This window comes from Pteropus alecto, unplaced genomic scaffold (genome assembly GCF_000325575.1).
Source record: "Pteropus alecto unplaced genomic scaffold, ASM32557v1 scaffold413, whole genome shotgun sequence".
Classification (NCBI taxonomy): Eukaryota; Metazoa; Chordata; class Mammalia; order Chiroptera; family Pteropodidae; genus Pteropus; species Pteropus alecto.
The window spans coordinates 3,269,472-3,291,396 of record NW_006434120.1 but is presented as its reverse complement, the minus strand read 5'-3'; the positions used below and the strand labels follow the sequence as shown (position 1 = coordinate 3,291,396).

General features: G+C 35.1%; 1 protein-coding gene across 1 annotated transcript; it reads right to left on the bottom strand.

Annotated features, from left to right (window-relative positions):
- Window positions 1-8,209: 8,209 nt before the first annotated feature.
- Window positions 8,210-21,919, bottom strand: SPRYD7 (SPRY domain containing 7). The gene is made up of 5 exons (XM_006909013.3): window positions 21,706-21,919; window positions 18,397-18,513; window positions 16,220-16,386; window positions 12,160-12,262; window positions 8,210-9,120 (listed from the first exon to the last, which is right to left on the bottom strand). The coding sequence occupies exons 1-5, from the start codon at window positions 21,809-21,811 to the stop codon at window positions 9,023-9,025; spliced, it is 591 nt and encodes a 196-aa protein (XP_006909075.1). The 5' UTR covers window positions 21,812-21,919; the 3' UTR covers window positions 8,210-9,022.
- Window positions 21,920-21,925: the final 6 nt, after the last annotated feature.

The following is a 21,925-nucleotide window of genomic DNA, read 5'->3' as shown; positions in this document are numbered from 1 at the left end:
CCTGGTTTTGAGGACTTTCTGAGCTTCCTCGGGTTTTATGTCCATTTCCTTCACCAAATTAGGAAAGTTTTCCATCATTATTTCTTCAAACAGCTGTTCAACATATTGTTTTCCTTCAGGTATGCCAATCAGATGGATATTTGAATCCTTAATACTGTCCCATATGCTCCTTAAATTATTTTTATAGCCTTGGCATCTTTTTCCTTGACATTCTGATTGAGCGTCCTTGGCCTTCCCATCCTCTAGATAGCTCATCTAATCTTTTTCTTTATTCACTTTGTTTATTCCATTTAACATACTTCTCATCTCAGATAATGTGTTCTTCATTTCAGACTGGTTCCCTTTTATAATTTCCATTTCCATTTTTATGTTTTTTATCTCACTGAATTTATCTACACTTCTCAAAAGTTCATTGAGCATCTTTATAACCGGTGTTTTGAACTCTGCATCTGTTAGATTGCTTGACTCCATTATATCTGGATCTCTGTTCTGTTCACTCATATGGTTTCTGCTTCTTTGTCTTTTCATTTTGGCTGCTTTTCCATGTCTGTTTCTATGTACTGAGCAAAGCTCCTGTCTCCCAGCCTTATTAGTGTAGATTTGTAAAGTAGGTGTCCAGTGGCACAGTCCTGAGAGGGGTTCAGCTGCAAGTCAAACTTAGTCCAAGCCTCTATCCTTCCAGGGCCACCCGTTAAGATTCAGCAAGGAATCCACAGATGTTGTGCTTATAGTTACCTCAAAAAGCCACACTTGAAACTGAGGCTAGCTGCCTCCAGTGTGATTCTAGGCGCTGCTCAGCAAGGAGCACCTGACTCGCTGAGGATACACCTGGATGTGGCTTAGATGGGACTGCAAGTTGGGAGAGGCGGGGTTTCAGGGAATCCTCTGGGCAGAGAGACCTCTGTTTTCCAGTTTGATGACATCACAGCTATGGAGGTTCTGTGTCCTGGGACGGGGGTGGGCTCAACGGGGAACAATGGATACTGCTGGTACTTCTGTCTATACAAAGCGAGTTTTGCCTCAGCCCTTACTCTAACAATTTCTCCCTGCAAGGCCCTGGTGCCCCCTGCACACAGCCCAATCAGCACTGGTGCTCAGAGCAAGCAGGTCCGTCACTGCAAAAATCTGCTCGTGGACTTGGCTCCTTTAAGAGACGTCTGCCGCTGCCTCAGCCTCCATTTCACTCAGCCACTTGAGACTGGGCAGCCCCACGTCCTCGCCCCGTCCTACCTTCTGCCGTTGTAGGGTGATTTCTTGGATTTTTTCCTAGTTGTATGGCCTGTTCATCTATACCCCAGGCAATTTTTCCTTGCTGCTTGCTCCTTATTTCTGTCACAACTTTGATTTGGTTGCCAGAGGGATGAACAGAGCCTCTATCATCTATGCCATTGTTTTTCCTCCCCCTGATTAGATCTCTTTTTATTCCAAGCTGTATCTATCAGACCAGAACTGGTAGCCATTTTTAAACAATTGATATGTAAAGATGATTCAAGCATCTTTTATTATTTTACTTAAATAATAAAAGTAATGGTCGTTTTTGCAATAATTACTCAAACCATGAAGCGGCCCTTCATGGTTTTAAATCTTTATTTTTCCCATTTTTTTTTTAATGGCACAAAGACTTCTGAATCATTGCTCTCAAAAATTTAATTCCGCAGAAAGAACAAGAGAGTTCTTCAAATTAAATATTTTTTAACAACCCAAATCCCCCAAACGAAGGTGTATCACAACAAAAAAATCTGAAGAATTCTAGTCTCCCGTTGCCATGAAATATTTTCACTGAGATGCTAGAACAGACGAGCCTGTCAATTTCCTGTTGTTATTGCTGGTGGAGCCAAAGTGTCAGGCAGCCATGAGCATGGCCACGTGCCTCCTCGAAGCCCAAGACTGTCTTATCCATCTTGGCATCTCTAGCCCAGCCTTGTGCTTGGCACACAGTAGATGCCAAGAAATATTTGTTGAATGAAAAAAGTTCAGTCCTTCCAAAAGAATCAAAAAGAAAATGTACTATACAATGTTGGGTTTTCAAGAGTTTACTGTTTCTACCATCATTTCTGAGAATAGCTATGCATAATACTTAAGTTATGTTAATTAATTATGCCAATTTCACTTTTCAAGATCCCTATCAAATAGGTAGGAACAGTTTTATAATTAGTGTGACAGTTGCTTATAGGAAGATATATGCTTCTAAAATGTTGGAAAATTATTCTTGTGATGAGTCAAGACATTTTTCCTGTAATTTAATTTATATTATTATATTTGATTTAAAGTGCTCTTCAAAAATAAAAATAAAGAAGTTTCAGAGATTGAATCTTCATAAAGTCTGAATTTGTAAAATCCAGCAACTAATGAACATTTTCTAAAGATGAGTTTAATGGAATAGGTCTGGAATGCCAACTACGAAAGATAGGTTATAGTAAACTTCATTAAAGTATTGTGAATTTTCCAAGCCTCAATGTACATAGTCCAATCTCATTACAAGAATATAATGCAAGGCCAAAAATCAAGAGCTTTCTCATTACCTGTCTTGGATGCCACACCTCCATGTCTGCACATGATGCAGGGATGGTGGTGGGTGAATCATTAACTACTGTCCGTTTGTGACAATGGAGAGCTGTCACATAGATAATCCAAAAGGTAGATATTTATTTCATCATTTCTGGCACCTCAACAGGTACCAGTCACTAGATAAGGGTAATCAAATGTAAATCTGTCTAGGTTTCTCCTGGCCTTTGTTCTGTCTCCAACAGTTATATGAGGATATGTTTTGTAGGACTGTTAAACTGTCTTTCATGCTGTCAGTGTTAAAAGGGATATATTCCTAAATTTCTAGCTTCCATTAAAAACCCTTTAGAAACCTTTAGAAATTGTTAATGGATTTATCTAATCACATGGCAGGGTAGAATCCTTTATACAGTACCCAACGGAGTAAGTGCTTATATTTAATGATGAATGCTGAATTACCTGGATTTTGCTAACAAAATACCTAATCTCTCTTGGGCCACTTTCCCCATGTATGAAATGAGGATTTGGACAAATGGTCTCCAGGATGCCTTCTTGTTGAACAATTAATTCAGTTTCAAAACTTTGTCTTCCTATACCACCTCTGGGTAGAAAAATCCTGTTTCTTACACAGCATGAAAATAACACAATGCTCTAAATATTTCCTTTTTTAAGTTTTGGGGGTTGCTTCCTTAATTATTAGCATTCAGGAATTTGATAAGCTATTCCAAGTTCACCCTACCCATCATACTCACCATGATTTTATAGATTTGGATAATATTCTTTTTCAACCTTGACTTTCAGATTGAAATGCCTCCATGTCTAATGACCTGCCTTCTCTTGGTCACTTGTTATTCTTTTTCGGGATTTCTTCAACTCACCTTTTCATCTGAAGTGCAATAAGCAAACTTTATGTAGGTAAGGAGAGACAAGTTTTGTGTCTTGTTTCTTATAGTGATTGATCAGATTATCTGCTTAATTTTCAGATAATCTTCTTAATATTAGCATTTTATAGATACTTTTGATTGTGACTACATACTGGACTGGTACCTATAGAGATCTCTTTCTGAGCTTAAATAATACCTAGGAGACCATGATATTCACAGTTTTGACTATTTACCCCCAAATCTCAGTTTCTTGTTCATCACTTATAAATCACTTCTGTCTACTCACAACATGGTGTGAGAAGTCTAGTTTACCCTGTTGAGCTAGCACTATATTCCTACTTTACTTGAATATCATGTCCCCTTTCCAGAATTAACACCACTTTTAATATGAAAAATCCTAGTATAGATCCCTGGAGATCCTACATCTCCCCTTTCTTTGTTTTCAATTTAACTTGTTTGGAGTTTGGCAACAGTTTGAATGAATGAATCAGAATCACAGAGTTTTAGAAAACATCTAGTTCAACCTCTAACTAAGCAAGAACCATATTTACAAGATATCTGGGATGGTCATCTAGCCTGTGTATCAATTATATTTTCTTAGTTTCTGTATTCTTGACACTCTGGCATCTGGGGCCTCATGGATGTGGGAGAGACTGCCACACGTGGGGTTAGCTGATTCCTGGAGTCAGCAAATGACTCGCTCCAGGAGCCTGTCTTTCATTTGCAAACCAATCAATCCATAGCCCCCACCCCCTCTACCAGGCTCTCATACTCCAAGTCAGTATTGTCCTGTTAATCATCCCAGGGCCAGGTACCAGATAACTGGGGACAGCCCCTCTACCCCAGAGTCTGCTATTCAAACTAGCCAACCGTAAGTATGCTTATTCTGCCTTGACCATGGAAACCACAAGGCTCATGCCCATGCCTTCTTCCCTTTGCTCCTTTTTGCTCCTGACAGACTCCAGTGCTTACCTGTGTGTCCCTGTGTGGCATGTATGTCCTCTTCTCTTGAGAACTGTAACAATGGCAGTCATCTCCTGAACTGTTGGCTCACCATACCTGAATAAAACCCACATTTTGAAACAACTGTTAGAACAATTCCAGGGACCAGAAGTTCATCTCTTTGCAAGGCAGCAATTTCATCAGTGAACTAATAATAGGAAAGTTTCTTCTCATCTTAAACTGAAATCTGCTTCCTTGTACCATCCAATAATCCTGCCTCCGGGACAACAGAAAATAAATCCACTCATTTTTTTTTTCAAGCAATGAACAGTCAGATATCTGAAATACATCTATGATTATCTTTCCTGAAATACATTAGTGAGAATCACACACATTGAATCTATAGATTTTGGTAGTTGTATTTCTAGTCTCTTTCTAATAATGATTAGCATTTCATAAGTCATTTTGGCTCCAATAGCCCAGTGGATTGAATATTTTCTTCTAACATTCTCGGTGTCTTTAAGGATTATTCATTCATTTATGGAGTAAGCAGCCCCTCAGCAGCCTGGTAGCCTCTGCTGGTTTATCATTGTTCTTTCTAAAGTGCAGTGTCTACTAGAACTGGTCTCCTTCACGTGGCTTCACTAGCACTATTACTTCCCTGAGTTGAGGACCACGTGTGCACTGGTACCTGGCATAGCATCAACTGAAGTTTCTGAATCCTTTCAAATAAATTTCTATGAAACACACGGTATCATGTAATTTAGTAATTGAACTGTGATTCTACTGCAGCTTTTTCTATTTTTAGGTATGGATGTAAAATTTACCATTCTCTAGTGTACAGGGCTTCCTTCAGAATCAGTCTTTCCTCTTATTTTTTAAAATTATTTTTTATTCCCCAAACAATATAAACAATAAACTTGAATGAAATTTATTAGATAAATGTAAAACTGTAAACTTCACAAGGTAGATATACTTGGGTATATATCACTTTTTCCTATACATAAGGCTTGTTTCTGTTGTTTTTTCAAATGAGTCGTGTTATACATACAAATATTTAACAATTTACTTTTTTTTCATTTACCAACATATCTTGGATATCCTAGAGCCATACTTATGAATAAGTTACAAGTAGCAGAGTTCCTTCCAGCCAGGGACTATTTTAAGTATTTATGAAATACAACATACAGACGATGCAATTGTGAATGACTATATTGTAATGATCCCTATGTAACTACAGATTACACATTGCATCCAATACTGGGATAATTTTTCCTTTAAATTTCTAAGAATTCTTGTATGGATGGTGTGATCCATTTATCTCGCTAATTATATCTAACATTATTGTTTCTACACACTATTTTAAAAACTTGGTCCCAGTTATTTTAAAAGAGCATGTTAAAAGGGAGTCTCATATCCAGTAAATGGGAAAGCAATAGTTAACTGATACTGTTACTTTGCATCCACTCATTCATATTAACAGGCTTCTTAGCTCCCAACAGTATTTCCCTGCCAGGTTGCATAAATAATGCAAATCGATATGTGGTCGTTGATTATGTTCCATTTTTGAGTACTATGCTTGGTTATATCTGTGTACAGGGAAATTTCAGTTTTGATTAGTTTCTTCTCACAAATCATATCTAGTGTTTTTGCATTTTCTAAAACAAGTTTAACATATTTTATCAAGATTTGTCAAAGATTTCACTCACACTTCTAGATATGCTTTTGCTGTCCATATCTAGACTTATATTAAGTAAACATACAGTAGTAAAAGAGATGTGAGCAACAATATTATGCATGTTTTTGTTAATGATTTAGAAAAACTTTAAATTATATTTTGTCATTCTTATGTTTGTAATCCAATTTGGAAGTATAGTCAAATAATCTTAACTGATAAGCTGAAGGCAGTTAACAGTCAAATTCCCCTTTTCTGGATTTTAATATGTAAACTGATTATAAGACTTTGTTTCACATATCTAACATTACAAATCCCTTGCAATGTTGAAATCACTGAAATAACATGAATAATAAATTATTTTCAGTCTGAGTATGAATAACTAGTGCGAACAAATAGATTTTTGCAATATTCAGAAAAAAGACAGTGGACGATGTTCTCTTCAGCCAAGAACAAATGCAGGTCTTTGTCTTTTAAAATAAAAGCAAGTTTTATGTCCCATCTATGTCTATATTTAGCTATCATTAAATATTTAAGCTGTGCATATATACTAATATTCTATTGGCTTCATGAGAGGCTTTATTTTTTAATTTCTCCTAGCTCAGGGTAACTTTTAAACAACTATTTTTAAGAACAGTTTACAGAAAAATTGAGTAGTACAGAGTTCCCATATATCCCCTCTCCCAGTCTCTCCTGTTACATCTTACATTAGTATGGTACGTTCTGTTAATAATTAATCAGTGAATGTTGATACATTATTAGTAACTTAAGTCCATAGTTTATTCGGATTTCCTTAGTTCTTACTTAATGTCCTTTCTCTGTTCCTGATTCTCACACTGCATCTACTTGTCATGGCCCCTCAAGTTCCTCCTGGGTGTGACAGTTTCTCTGATTTCTTTGTTTTTGATGACCTTGACAGTTTGGAGGACTACTGCCCAGGTATTTTGCAGGATGCTCCTGGAATTTGTCTGATGTTTTTCTTAAGTTTAGACTGAGGTTATAGGTTTTGGGGAGGTAATTAGACACCAACAGGTTAAAAACACATCTAGACTTCATCGAACTGTAGCCATTGATATAACTCATATATCGCTTCTGGTACTGTGCCTGTTCTGTAGGATTAGAGGCAGAAAAGATAGTCTTGAGAAAAGAATACGATGATTAAAAAAAAAGGCTGGCTTTTAAAAAAATAACTAAGAGGTAGATAACATTATAAAGATGGCAAACGGTGGTCATTTTAATTTACTTTCCCAACTAAGCATGTTCTCTATGAATTAAAATTACTAAGAGACAAAGTCAGACAAAAATGCATAAATAATAGTTAGTTCAAGTCTATATATCTTCAGAGGTAAAATTTGAGATTTATATAAATAAATGTTACTCAAGTATATGTTTTCAAAGCACATTGTCATGATTCTGTCTACCAAATAAGCAATGAATAAATATTGGGTAGAATTCTTTTGCCTGCAGGTCAAAAATAGTCTGTGTTAAATGTTTGGAAATTTATAGTTAGTTGGCAATCATTATTAAATAATTCTCTCTTGAGCAGTGGTTCTCAAACTTTAGCGTGTATTAGAATCCCCTGAAGGGCTTATTCAAATACCCATTCCTGGGTGTTATCCCCAGAGTTTCTGATTCAGTGGGACTGGAGTGGGCCTGAGAACGTCCTTGTCTAACAAGTTCCCAGGTGATGCTGATGCTGCCGGCCTGAGGACCACACTATGAAAACCACTGCTTTCCAGTCAACAGGGAAGCTACATTTATTAAGTGCCTATGATGATTAAGATGTTTTACATATATTACCTTATTTAACTAGCTGTAAAATCTTATCAAATAAGTATGCTTCTTTTATAAATGGGGAATCTGGGCTCAGGTCTTGAGGGGATAATGGGATTAGGTGGCAAAACTAATTCAGATCTCCTATTCCAATGCGCATCTTCTTCTAGTACAACATACTGCTCCCTTGTTGATAAAGGAGTGAAATATGGCCATCCTTGGCTTGTTCAATTTGAAAAGGAGACTGTACCGAAGACGGGTACAGAAATTAGTTCCAGTTAGCATGGTGTAAACTAAAGGACAGGGATTCTTACTGAAAATTAGGCAAAGGCTCAGGGTCATGGTGAGAATTCACTTATCTCTAAACTCTTGAAATAATCAAGGGTGAAGTGAATTTACTGTATAATTAACAGAACAGAAAGAACATATATTTAATACAGTAGTGAATATTCCTTAAGCACTATTATTTTATTATTCCTTACAGAAAAACACACATTTAAATAAAAGTTTTTAAAAGAATAATCTCATTTACATTTAAGTTTAAAGCATCATACTATTCTAAGTGTCTGCCAGTGTACACTATATCACCAATCAACCGCTACTTACTCTGGTATTGAAGTAACACAGCATAATGGTCCTCAACAAAATACTCTAACAATTACTAAAACGTTCAGCTTCTTTCACAAAGAAAATCAAAAGCAATGACATACAAAAAAAAAAAAAAAGAAATTTAAAGATAAGTGGTACATTTTACAGTAAATTGCTGAAAATGAAGATGCCAATAATAAAAATTTCTGTCACTTTGTTATATTCTATATAAAAAAGGACACTGAGACACAAAATTATTGGACTGTATAAGACTTAAAAAAGTTAATGAGACTTAAACTTCAGAGTAACAAAAACCCACCCAACTCTACATCTTCACCATAACAAATATTTTATGTAAGAAAGATTCCGTTTCAAATATCTATATACATATTTCCACTTAATACTGATAATCAAACCCATAGTTATATTTATTTAAATAAGAATTAAATAAACTGCCCCAAATGCTGATTTCATATCACAAAACATAAGAACTTTAAATAACAATTTCCAGGTGGTATATTGAATACACTGGTTCCTTAAACGACATTAGCAAGCATATTTTTAAGAATATATTTTCATCTATAGGTCAGGTAAAGCTTTATTAAATGGTAAACACTTTTAACTACAGAAATACAAGTTTCAAAAACAAATGCATTCAGAAGATCTGCTGTTCAAATAATATTTTTTCAAAACCAGGTGGAGGAGTATGATAAAATTCACTGAACTGGCAATCCAAAATTGCACTGTCATCAACTAGAGAAAGAAAAAGAAAGAAAATAAATTAGAATCAAACACTTTAATTTGTTATGAATAATTATAAAATAAACTGTTTCCATAATATCAATAGGCAAGAAGCATAAACACATCTACTGTCAAGGTTACAAAACATGAGCCTAATGGGTAAAAACAGCCACAATGAAAAACAACCTATATATCAAAACCTTGAAAAGATATACATCAAAATAGTATTAATAATTATTTTTAAATGGTGTGACTATGGGTAATTTGCATTTTTCCTTAATTGCCAACCTGTATTTTCTAAATTTTATACAATTAAAATACATTACTTTTTTTAGTTGCATTTTGAAAAATTGTAGATTCACAAGAAGTTGCAAAAATGATACCATGTCCCCAGTAGTAACATCTTCCATAACTAGAGTACAGTATCAAATCCAAGAAGCAACACTGACAAAAATACTGTTAACTAGACTCCAGGTCTTATTCAGCATCTACATGTTTTACCAGCATTTACCTGAGAGAAATTAATACATATATCCACACAAAGACTTATACAAGAATGTGTGTGACAGCTTTATTTTTAATGGCCCCCATACAGAAACAACCTAAATATTCATAAACGGGTGAAGGGAAACAAAAATTGTGATTTACCCACACAATGAACTATGCTACTTGGCAATAGAAGTGACTGAATTATTGATACATACTACGACATAGATGAATCTTAAAATAATTATGCTGAATAAAAGAGCCTAGACAAAAAAAAAAATACAAAATCTGCGATTCTGTTTACAGAATACTCTAAAAATGCAAGATAATCTGTAATGACAGAAAGCAGATCAGTGGTTGCCTGGTTGGGGCTGGGGTAGGGAGAGGTGAGCAGGAAGGATTATGAGGGAGCAGGAGGAAACTTTTAGGGGTGATAAATTTTATCTTGACTGTGGCAATGACATGAGTGTTCACTTCATAGCTATTTGTTAAACTGCACATATATATTTAATGAACATTACTAAATATTTTATATTTTAAAATAAACACAGAAAAAAGTTAAGTACTGGATTTGACATTCTTTAAGTCACTAGTGATTTTAACAAGGGTGGTTTCAGCGCAGTGGTGGTAAAGGTGGCCAAATTGGGCTGAAGGACAAAAGAACGACACAACAGGCTGTTCTCTAAGAAAGGAAGCCATATAGAGAAGGGAAAACGGCTGGCGAAGGGTACGAGTTTAAGGGAGGGTTTTTCAGTTGAGAATGACTCAGAATGTTTACAGGCATTGAAGAGAGAGGTTGATGACATGAGATATAGATGAAATAACTGACAAAGTGAAGTCCCATAGTTGGGGAGTTTGAAACCCAGACTACGGACTGAGTTTTTGACCATGAAGGGTACCACTCCTCTGAGACGGAGTGGAAAGGAGGCAACATTGCAGTCAATCCGGAAAAGCTTCAGCGGGGTAAAGAAAGGAAGGTAGAATTCACTCCTGATAGCCTGTTTCTTTATAAAGTAGAGGGCAAGATTGTCTGCAGAGAATGAGCAGAGAATTCAAGACGTACAGTGGTCTGGAGTGTTTAGAGATGTAAAGGAATTGCCAAAAAATATTGACAGTTTAGATCACACCAGAAGTCATAACCTTGTAATGACACTTTTCTTCAGTGTTATACTGTTTTTTCTCTCCATAGGTTGAGTGTAAGAACAAAATGAGTGGCTGGATTGATCTAAGATTAGGGATGGGATGGAGGACAAAGAGTAAGGAAACTTGTTTTATTTTTATCTACGATAGTATCGAACTATTAAAATATTTGGTTTAATTGGACAAATTTATCAATTCCAATTTATAAAATATACTTTACCATAGTTTACTATCTATAACTTTATTTACTTTACTATAACTTATTTAGTTTACTATCTATAACTAAAAACTATCTATAACTTATTTAGTTTACTATCTATAACTAAAAATGCTGAATCAAAGAAAAAATTTAGAGTAATAATTTTATTTGCTACTCATTTGTATAACTCAGTGATTCTACTGACATTAACATCATTTCTCAGGCTAAACTAGTTTGAAAATTAAGCCACATTTCCATTTATTTCAGTAAATAAAGGAATTGCTTTTAGGCTTGCCCAAGAACGAAAGACAACTAACCTAAATCAAATTTAAAAATATACTTTTACATACAAAGACACAGAAGATAAAATAATTAAAAAGTAATTTTTAGGAGAAAAAAGACTAATAAAAATCTTATATGAAAAGGAAAGCACAAGCATTGGTTGTTATTACCATATTATTAAATATTTATATTTGTTATTGTCTACTTTCCTAACATCCCAATCTGTCTTCGTTAACATTGTTAATTTTTTAGAAAATCAATACAAAAGTTAACAATTAGTTTTTATTATGGCTCAAATCTAAGAACTTAAATAAAGTAGTTGAATGAGAAAATAGTTTTAGACCTATTAAAACCATAGGCAGAAGAATCACACACCTGTTGATTTAAAGTTGATAAAATATAAAGCAGAATAGAGTGATAAAGGCATTCTGGATTTATTTTTTAAAGAGAGCGATCTTATTTTTTAGAGATACACATAAAATATTTATGAGTAAAATAATATAATATTTGGCATTTGCCTCAAAATAATCCAAGGAAGGGAGGTGAAGAACAGAAGTGTTGGGAGTAGATGAAACCTGACTGGCTATAAGTTGAAAACTGTTTGAAGACAGGTGATGGATATATCATATATTATATATTATCTTTATTTCTAAACATGTTTGAAATTTTCCATAATAAAAATTAAAGTATTCAAGTGGTACAGGGTTATCTCTTAAGGACACACACATGTACAAAAACTATGGTACTTACACACCTTTTACTGAGAAAAAAAACCTTCCTTAGTCCTGCACATTAGGACTGTGATATCCTAACAGTACAATCCCTATAAAAAAAAGTCCTTATAACAACTTGTCCAGACTTCTGAGTGATAGATCTAAAGTTAATAAAAATATCAAGCAAAAGTTAACATATATCTAATAATATTTAGAAATATTTTAGCTTACCATAAACAACTGGATATACTGTCCCTCGTATACCTGATGCTGGACAATGCATGTTTTTTCCATTCAAATATACATTTAATTCTACATGGTCATATGTAATACCCTAGGAACAAAAGAAAGTATTAAAAATGGTAAAAATAGCAACATTTCATAAAAACTTGAACAGTCAGAAAGCACTGACCGTGAAGCATGGAAAGACAAAAAACTAAATAAAGGGTCACAATAGCTTTCATTAAGGGTTTACAATTTGGAAGAATTCTATTTGAACTGAGCAAAAAACAATGGGTGGTGATTATGTGGGGGAAAGGGAGGTAAAATCCTGAGAGTCCACATTAGAGGTAAAACGAATGATATCAGTTTAAAACCTAACATTATATTTAGAGAATCTGGAGTTTATATTTTGAATATTTAAGATGATATAACTAGTGCATACTGTGAACAGAGAGACCTTTTAAACTCATAAACACTACTTCTATATTAGGATATGATCTGAAGGGGGTGGGAAACAATGACGTTTTCACTGTTAGGGCTTATAGCCTGTCACTGTTTTCAAGTTGTGAAGAAGCGTCTTTATACAACTTATCTCCAAAAAGAAATCATACATTTCTGTATTTCTTTACCATGGTTTCAAATATGTCAAGTATATTACCAAAGTAAAACTAGTGCTTACAACCAAATATACAGTTGACTCTAGAACCACACAGTTTGAACTGCACAGGTCACTCACATGCAGTTTTTTCCAATAAACACCTGTGCAACTTTTGATCCCTGGTCAGGGGCGCAGAGGGCCAACTATTCACTGATCTCTGCCATTGTATACAGGGCACTTGAGCACCCACGAATCTGGGAATCCACGGGCAGTCCTGGAACCAATCTCCCGCAGACACTGAGGGACAACTAAATTTTGGAGGAGTCAAAAGTTATATGTGGATTTTTGATTGTGCAGGGGGTCGGTGTCCCTAATCTCAGCGTTGTTCAAGGATCGACTGTCATTTGTAATTAGTATCAAGCAGAAAAATAGAAAAACAACAGCTCGAAATATTTTAAAAAGAACAATAGAATGAAAACTATTACTTTGTACATTATTGATATGAAAATCATAATTAATAACAATTATTATTATTATTAGAATGCTGGAAAACTTAGCCTATAATATGCACCAAGCACAATTCTAGGCATTTCATATTTACTCATTTATTCCTCACAATAAGATAGGTATTTTTACTGTCTCCATTTTACAGATGTGGTAGCTAAAGCATAAAGAGGTTAAATAATTTATACCTAAGGCTGCATGACTAGGAAGTGGCAGAGCTGGGATTTAAAACTATACTAAACAGTATAGTTTTGGAATACTTATTCCTAATTGCCATGTAATTTTAAACTTTTAAAACTTCCTTTAAAACTTTATATTATAGTTACTGACTGATGACAAAAAGAGCTTTCCTCAGAAGAATTAAGAATAGACAGCAGCAATTTTTCAGTAGAGAAATCATCACAGACCAAGAAGCAACCACTTCAAGGATTTGACTGTGTACAAATTATATCGACTTAAAAGCTTTTTAGAGGTAGAAAAAGATCTTACAGAGGATCTAGTCTTACCTCTCTCACTTTTCAGTTAAGACAGCAAAGGCTCAGATAAGTTAATGTATTAAGTGCTACAAAATATTCTCTTCAAATTTTAGCAAAGCCAGGGTTAAACAACGATTTAAAATTTAAGGAATACTGAGTAAGATAAAGATTGCCTTTATTTCATTTCAGTTTAGCTAACTGATGGCTGGGATTAGCTTTTTTAATGAAGAGGTATGTTTTCACTTAAAAATCAAAAACTTATAAATTACATAAAAAACAAAGTGTGTTACTGTATAGGACTACAGGGAACCTAGCAGTTCCTATGACTAGGTTGTAATCCAAACACCCTTCACCACCTGGTGGCAGCATAACCTACTGCAAATAAGCAAATTTTAAACCCAAGCCTCCAACATTACAACAAAATCCCAATACCAAAGAAAGAAGTGAGGAAGAATATGAGAATACTCATCCCTCATCAGCATCATTTAGTTCAAGTATTTTCTAACTTGATCTGTCTTTTTATATAATCTAGAAACTAGGTTTGATTCTGACATAATGATGTATTAACTGTTTGCAGGTTTAACGAACAGACTGATTAGAACCCTGGGATTACCCCCATACAAGTTACTTCTCCTAATCTGTAACATGGTGAAAATAATACTACCTAATTACCATTTCATATGGTCATTATGAGGATTAAACAATTTAATCCTTGACAGGTATGTAAAACAGTGCTTATCCCATAATACAGGCTAGAGAAATATTTGCTATTATTGTGTAGAATGTTTATCAAACTTCTCTGAAATTAAACTAAAAAATGCTATTTTAGAATGTAATTTTCACTTTTCAAAACTATTTATAAAAGGAAAAAATAAGCATAAGCTGTCTCGTGTATGCCTTCCTAGTGCTGAAGTAGGCCCTACTGGTACTATATGATTATTATATGAATATAATCATTTGGTTAGATGTTGAAAGCTTATTTTTCTTGATTTCACCTCAAAGGATGGTATATGACTGAAATTCTACACATATGAGAATCCATTCTACTTTTCCTGTGCCACTGTCAGCAATTTGGTGAAATTTGTTCTCAAGTGTTTGAACTAGAACGATAAAGTTAATGTGGTAGGGTAATGTTTTATTTTTCTTGATTATGCATATATTTCATCTTTTTTAGTCCTTTTATCAAATGGTCATGAAACTCAAAGTCCGATTGAATAATGGTGACAAACTAAAAATGACATTCTTAAATCTGTCAATTTGTGGTATCAGTCATCTCAATGAATGAAATTCCTAGGCAAAAATAATGCACAGAAGTTCAGTACATAAACAAAGAAAAACATTTGTTACTGATTATCCTATCTTATGGTTAAATTTAATTTTTTTAGTGTAAACAGGTTGACCGCATCAATCTGACTTCAAAATTGTCTTTCAAGACACAACCATTTCAATAATGGTGTTCCATATTATGGACATCTGGCAATGATCTACAATTACACACACAACTATTCAAAAAGAAGAGGAGAGAAAGCAGATTTTAAAAATAGTTTATACCTTTTGTCTCCTTTTTTGTCAATTTTAGAAAACAACACTTCTAACAATTTACCTATTTAAAAACTAAATGATGTTCATCTTTTTTAAATTGCAGAAGAGATCAGACCATAATTAAAATCATAATTTCCACCTCTTCATTCTCTCCAAAATACTGTATATTTCTTTAATTCAATAATCTGAATTTACCTTGTCTGCGTCATCTTATTATCAGAAACTTTCTCTCATTATTTACAGACTCCTTTCAACTTGGTACCAGAGGCAGAAACCCACGGTTTGGAGTATAAGGGTGCCTTTGCTAAAGGAGACCCAAGAATTGTTCTCTATCAATAGCTAATAGCCTGAACTCAGTGTATAAGTTTCTTGGATAATACCGTATGAGAGGAAGTATCTGGAAAAGATAAAAAGGGATATTTGGACTATATTTTCAATAGTGTGTGGCTTTGGTAAAGCCTTAGGATTTTGAGTCCATTTCTTTGAAGAGTTCTGAAAGTGAAGTAAGTTTAATAAGATTAAGCTTACTGAGGACTAACACTCCTAATAAAATGCTGTAATTCTTTAACAGAAGTTCATAACAAATTAAGTAATAAATGTCAAAACTTTCTCTAAGAGATTTCCAGCTGCAAAAATACCTACTATTTCCCAATATAAGGGTACCAAATCTTAAAATTTGTGGGCCAGAATTTCTCTGATGTGAGAGAAGCAGGACATGCTGATCAGCAGCCAACCCGTCATTAATTCTTTTGATTGGAAACATGGGCTCACACTGACATCCTTCTAGAAGGAAGGTAAGGTGGCAGCACTTAACACCAAGTGCTCTCTTTGGAAGATGTATGACCTCATTAGATCCAACCCCTGTGCTTTAGAATTCAAACTACAAACTCCCAGACAAAACTACATATACCAAAAGCAGTGTGGAAGACAATCCCACAAGGAAACTCACCACCACATCCCCCTCCTGTGGAAGGCTGTTCGCTGGCAGCCTGTTTTTCTCCTCGTTGTTGTGGTACAGAGCTCCATCATTTCTCATCACCAGACTGTGCACATCTCGGCCAAGAGGAATCTGATTCAAGTTAACTTTCTGAGTTGCAACGCCAATACCCCAGATTCCTAAAAATATAATGAACTATATTTTGCTAATCTTTAAAAAAAAAATCTTTAAAAGCAGTTTGCAAATTATCCTTTGTTCTCTGCAAACAGAGGACAGCCTAGTAGATAAGTGGGCCCTGGAGTTGTATGCATAGGTCTAAATCCTGACATAGCTTTATCATCTTGGGCAAGTTATCTAACTTCTCTGCTTCCTCACCTGTGAACTGTGGATTCCAACGCTACTTATCTCGCAAGGTTATTATAAGATAAAGCAAGATAATTCAAGTAAAGCCCTTGGAATGGTGTAAGTACTCAAAAAAAAAATGAGTAAGTAAAGCACAGAGTAAATATTTTTAAAATACTAGCTATTTTCATTACTCTTCTTCTCTAAAAAAGATTTTTAAAATGGTACACATTGAATTTAAATGGCTTAGGGTTCTATTTCGAGCACTACCTCTAAAAAGTGGAAAATTACTGTCTTTAGTTTTTGCATCTATAATACGCGATAAATAATATATAACCCAGTCAATATCATGGAGAAGAGAAAATTATTGATAAAATGTAAAATCATTTTCTTATCTAATATCTTAAGTCAATGAATTTAAAACCTTTTGGCCTAAGCTGACTTTTAAAACAAGCAGCCCTTCTCTTAACCAGTCAAACAGAATACTTAGATCTCTGGATTTTGTCTCAAACAGTTTCCTTCCCCATTTTAAGCAAAATCAAATTCTATAAATGGAAGATTTGAAGACCATGCTGTTAATCAATCTTTCTGGATTGAGTGAGACGATCAAAAAGCTGTACAACTGAACTTCACGGTCTTGTCCTTCTAAATAATTTGACTACATAATTTATCTTCCAAATTGGGACAATGTTAAGGGTGACAAGAGGTAATATAATTAATTTCACGGGACGACGTTCTATAAAGGGTTATAGTCTCCTTACTCCTAAAAAACTGTGCAGGCTGTGATACACTGGCACAACTGCCTCAAGCTTTCATTCAGAGATCAATGCTACAAACTCCGACAGTGCATTATCCTGCTGATATCATTGGGGATATCATTCTTTACAGAAAATCCATAAAAATTTGTGTTAGATTTAAGGCTCAAGAAACTATTTGCTTCTCTTGAGAAAGAGTATGTTATACTTCAGAAGATTACAGTAACCAAAGATGTTCTGCAGCCAGTGAGTTAACATATAAAAGAATGGAATGGAGGGCAGTTTATATTTATTTCATACACTTAAGAAAATCAGTATTTAAAACTAATTAGAAAACAAGCCCCAGAAGAATGTTTTATATCATCAAGACAGTTGGGTTAGAGTAAGATTGATTTATTGTACTCTAGTTTTCCTATTCTGTACCTCTATTACTCATGCTATATATTTCACTAAAAGTTTCTTCATAATAAAGCTTTAAAAAAATTTCCCTATATTCAATACTCCCACAAGTAAACTGTTAACTGTCATAATACTCAGGTAGGATTGTTATACAATTCATAAAATTCCATAAATTTTTAAAGAGAAGCACAGACTTTAGACTTCTATTAGAATTCTAAGTCTGCTGATTACTTCAGATAACACTGAATCAGGGTACCTTGAGAAGAAGAGAGAAAAACTCAGGATCCTAAGATTGATTTTAACCTAAGATAAAACAGGGAGAATCTATACCTTATATGCTCAACCAAACAAAATGGTGCACCTAGCTGCCATTAATAATCAATTATGTTAATAATAATGCTAAGTGCCTTACACTGACCTAGGATGTCCTGCCTTTAAAACACTTTCATAAATACAGGTCACATGAGGCAGGAAGGGTAGCTCCTATAATCCCATTTTATAGATAAGAAAACTGAACCTAATTTAACTATATTTAAACTATTAAACCAGAATCACACAAGAGGTAGAAGAAAATGTCTTCTAGGTAAGAGCCTGGTGCTTTTTTATTGCCTCATTAACCTTTTTTAAATTGAAAATTACTTCTAATATTCAGAACAATTAGAACTTTTGATAGTAAAGTAACATTATACCAACCTGTGGACTGGATTTTGAATTCAAAGTAGCTTTTGTTTTGATGTAAAGGTGCACTGGCTAAACAACCTCCTGTTCCACATATTCTTCTTCCATTTTTTACAATGACAACATCTGTTCCTAAACAAAAAATGCAGACACTATGTAAAGTTTTTTATTTTCTTATCCAATAGTCAAGGTTAATTTGTTGCATTTTTAACTTGTGGTCCATAAAAAACAGGAACACTACATGCACTTTAAAATACAGAAATAGTGATAAAGTATTTAAATTCTTACTTCGCTATTTTTCCCCTGAGATAATATTTATATTTAATATTCATTGTAGCTAGAAATCTTGTTTAATTAGTCAGTTTCAAATAAACTGTACCAACTGTATTATACTGAATATTTAAAATACTTTTAAGATAGAAACAGACTTTCTTTAATATTTAGCCAATAAATCAATTTGATGATTTCATAAAACACTTAATTTAAATAAAAACATAAACACTTAGAAACGTTGGTAAATTAGTACAATTTTCAATTCAATCCAAGTGAATTAAAACAATTTCCTAAAAACCAGCTGCATATCTCGTAGCTACAAAGTACTATGCTAGTTTATTAGTCAAGTAAGAACTGAAGAGTACATAGAATATAGAAAGGAACATACGTCTTCATTCTTGAAATAGCTGACACTGAAAAATGCTAACTTTAGGATCTTAAAAATGTTTATAAGATAGCTACTGTCAATCATATTGCAAATACATGAACCAGGTTTTAGATTCATTAAAAGCTCTTTATTATCATGGAAATTTTTAGTTCAGCTCAAATAACATTTGATAGATGATAGTAAAAAACATTGTCTCTTGATACTGTGATGCCAATACCTATTCTTTTCCAAATCTTGATTTAGAAAAGAATTTACATCAGAGAACATGAAGAGACTTAATATAATTCTAATATGCAACAAACATCCAGTAACACCAGGGCACGTGACTCCCAAGATCTGTGGCCAGTATTACCATTTCGCTGGTAATAAATGTACAAGCCAAGAAGAGCTGGCTATCAGAACTATATGGGACATCTTCCAATGGGGTTAAATAAAACAAGAGGATAATAATAAAATGTATCTCTTATTAACTCACTATAAATTCATATTTAAACAAAAATTATCTGGAACAAACACATAAAAAATGTAGAATTTTCAGAATCTATCACCATTCTAAATTTTCAGACACTATCACACTCTTAAATAATGTCCAACTAAGATCCTATTATATGATTATTAAAAATTCATTAACATCCATTTTTTTCTCATTATAAATGTTAAATCCCAAATTCTGAGAAAGTACCGTTATAAATAATTTATATCTGGCTATAAAATATACCTCCGGCAATTTCCACTAGAAAGTATCGAGGGCCCAGCTCCTCTTTCATGGCAAAGACCATGCAGTGCTTGGCATCTAGCAGACACTCAACAAATAACCAATACAGGAATTCGTGAATAAATATGCTCTGCTAAGCACTCTGTAGTAGACATGTAGCATCTGTTTCCCTTTCCCGAAAGACTTCCCTCTGGAGATCAAAATAGTCCTACAGAAGCTGACTCAGTCTCTAGCTTTTGTGGTACAGCTTTGACCTAGGTTAACTCAATCAGTGCATTCCACAATTCTTGGCCACAGTGATTGAGTGAAAAATGGTTATATGACCTAAGCCACTACGATCAGAGATAGTCTCAGGTCTTTTGCAGAGAATGAAGGGATAAAGACACTCTCTCATTCTTGTTGGACCTGTTTGAGGAAGCCCAGGGAGCTGCTCTAAGTATCATGGAAGCCAGCCTTCAAGAATAACATAGTAGAATGAGTACGACTGACCAACTCTTCATGGACAACAGATAAGAGAAAAAGAATGTTTGAAAAAGCAAACTGCAGTAAATCAGGACTTTGGCAGTAGATAAAAAGAGTCAGTTGATCATAATCTCCAGAAACTACATATAGTTGTCCTTTACTGAGTTCTCAGCACCTAAAACAATGCCTGCCACCTGATAGTTGCTCCATATATATCAGCTGAGCGAATAAATAAATGAAAAGGAAACATTTTCTGTGGGAAATTACATGATTTAAACGTATCTGTCTATAAATGATGATGGATAATAAATCATTTAAAGAGATAAACATATAGATACATACATGTTTATTAAGGTTCTGTATTACACTTGGGAAATCCAAGAAGTAAAAATACTCATGTATAAAGTGGCATACAATTATCATATTTATGGTTTAGTACATGCTATAGAAATATAAAAATATAATGGGCAGAGTGTTCCATAATTATAAAGAATCTGGGCAGGAGAGGGTTTTGCTATAAATATTAAGAACTGCCTTTGTTATTTCAATAATTGTCCTTTAGCCAATGAGAAATGTGGGAAAAATAAAAAATGCATAAGTATATTTCAAATAGAATAATACATACAAAGATAGTACTCTAACCGAAATAATTATAGAGGGAAATCTCTCCTTCTAGAACCATACTCCAGAAGCATGGAACTATATGGGAAAAGTCAAAGAATAGAAATAATAAGGTTGTGAAAGGGGCTACAGAGGGAAGAGGAAGAATGTTAGAAGTTATATGCCCATTTGAAATTGGGAGGAAAAAACACAGATGCAAAGGAGCAAAGTGCTGTTTTATTCTGCAAAGTCTAACCTGTTGGGAAGAGGCCAGTCAGATGGAATTACACCATTATTCGTGACTAAGGAGGAGTCAGGGCAATGGGAGGCTTTAGCTGAAATGGCAGGTTGTGACCTGAGATGCGACTTCAGGCTTCTGCAATTTGCCTTGTTTTGACTTTAGAAGGCAAGAGAAAAATCACTTCCAATAAAAAAAGCTCCAACCCATATATAATGAGCTAAAGAGAAAACTGACTGTCAGGGTAGAAGGAGAGGGAATCAGACCTAAAGCACTCTGAAAATATGCAGGTTTTGACTGGAGCTCGACAGGAGGGCACTACAGGAGGAGTAACAGAGCACTCCCCGCGTCCCTCGCCTGGGGACATCCTCAGAGATTTCTGTGAAAATGGGTATGTCCTCATACCCATCTCTCGGTGACAGGGGCAGGCAGGGGTGCGTAGCCTTGAACGCAGAACCCGGCCGAAGTGAGTCGGCAGGCGTCTGGAGGAAATCCGCGAGACCAAACCGGGTCACCGCAGCATCGCTGGGGGAGGAGCGGGGGGCGGCGCCCGGCCGCCTCTGGTCCTTCCGACCCCACACTGTCCCCGACCTGCGCTGCGCCCGACCCCGGGTGGGCCGTTGGGTCTGGGGAGGGGAGGGCCCTTACCCATGTGCTGCGTATCCAGCTGCACCGCCGGCATCTCCTTCAGAGGAATGTGCCCCGTCCCACCGTCCCTGCAGCAGCGCAGGCAGCAGAACACCGAGGCAGCCATCACGCAGCGACCAGCGTCTCCGCGGCCGCCGCCTGTCGCCCCTAGACCGCGGCGACACCGCCTCCCGCACCCGCCCAGGCTCTGGGGAAGTCCTTGTGGAGCGCGAAGGCCAGT

What these genes read in the sequence shown, in the direction of transcription:
- SPRYD7 (XM_006909013.3), bottom strand. Translation starts at nt 21,811, where the DNA reads ATGGCTGCCTCGGTGTTCTGCTGCCTGCGCTGCTGCAGGGACGGTGGG. An exon ending in GCTGGATACGCAGCACATGG is followed by an intron (nt 18,514 to 21,705) that starts GTAAGGGCCCTC and finishes TTTTTTGTTTAG; the next exon opens with GAACAGATGTTGTCATTGTA. An exon ending in CACAGGAGGGGGATGTGGTG is followed by an intron (nt 12,263 to 16,219) that starts GTGAGTTTCCTT and finishes TTTTGTTCCTAG; the next exon opens with GGTATTACATATGACCATGT.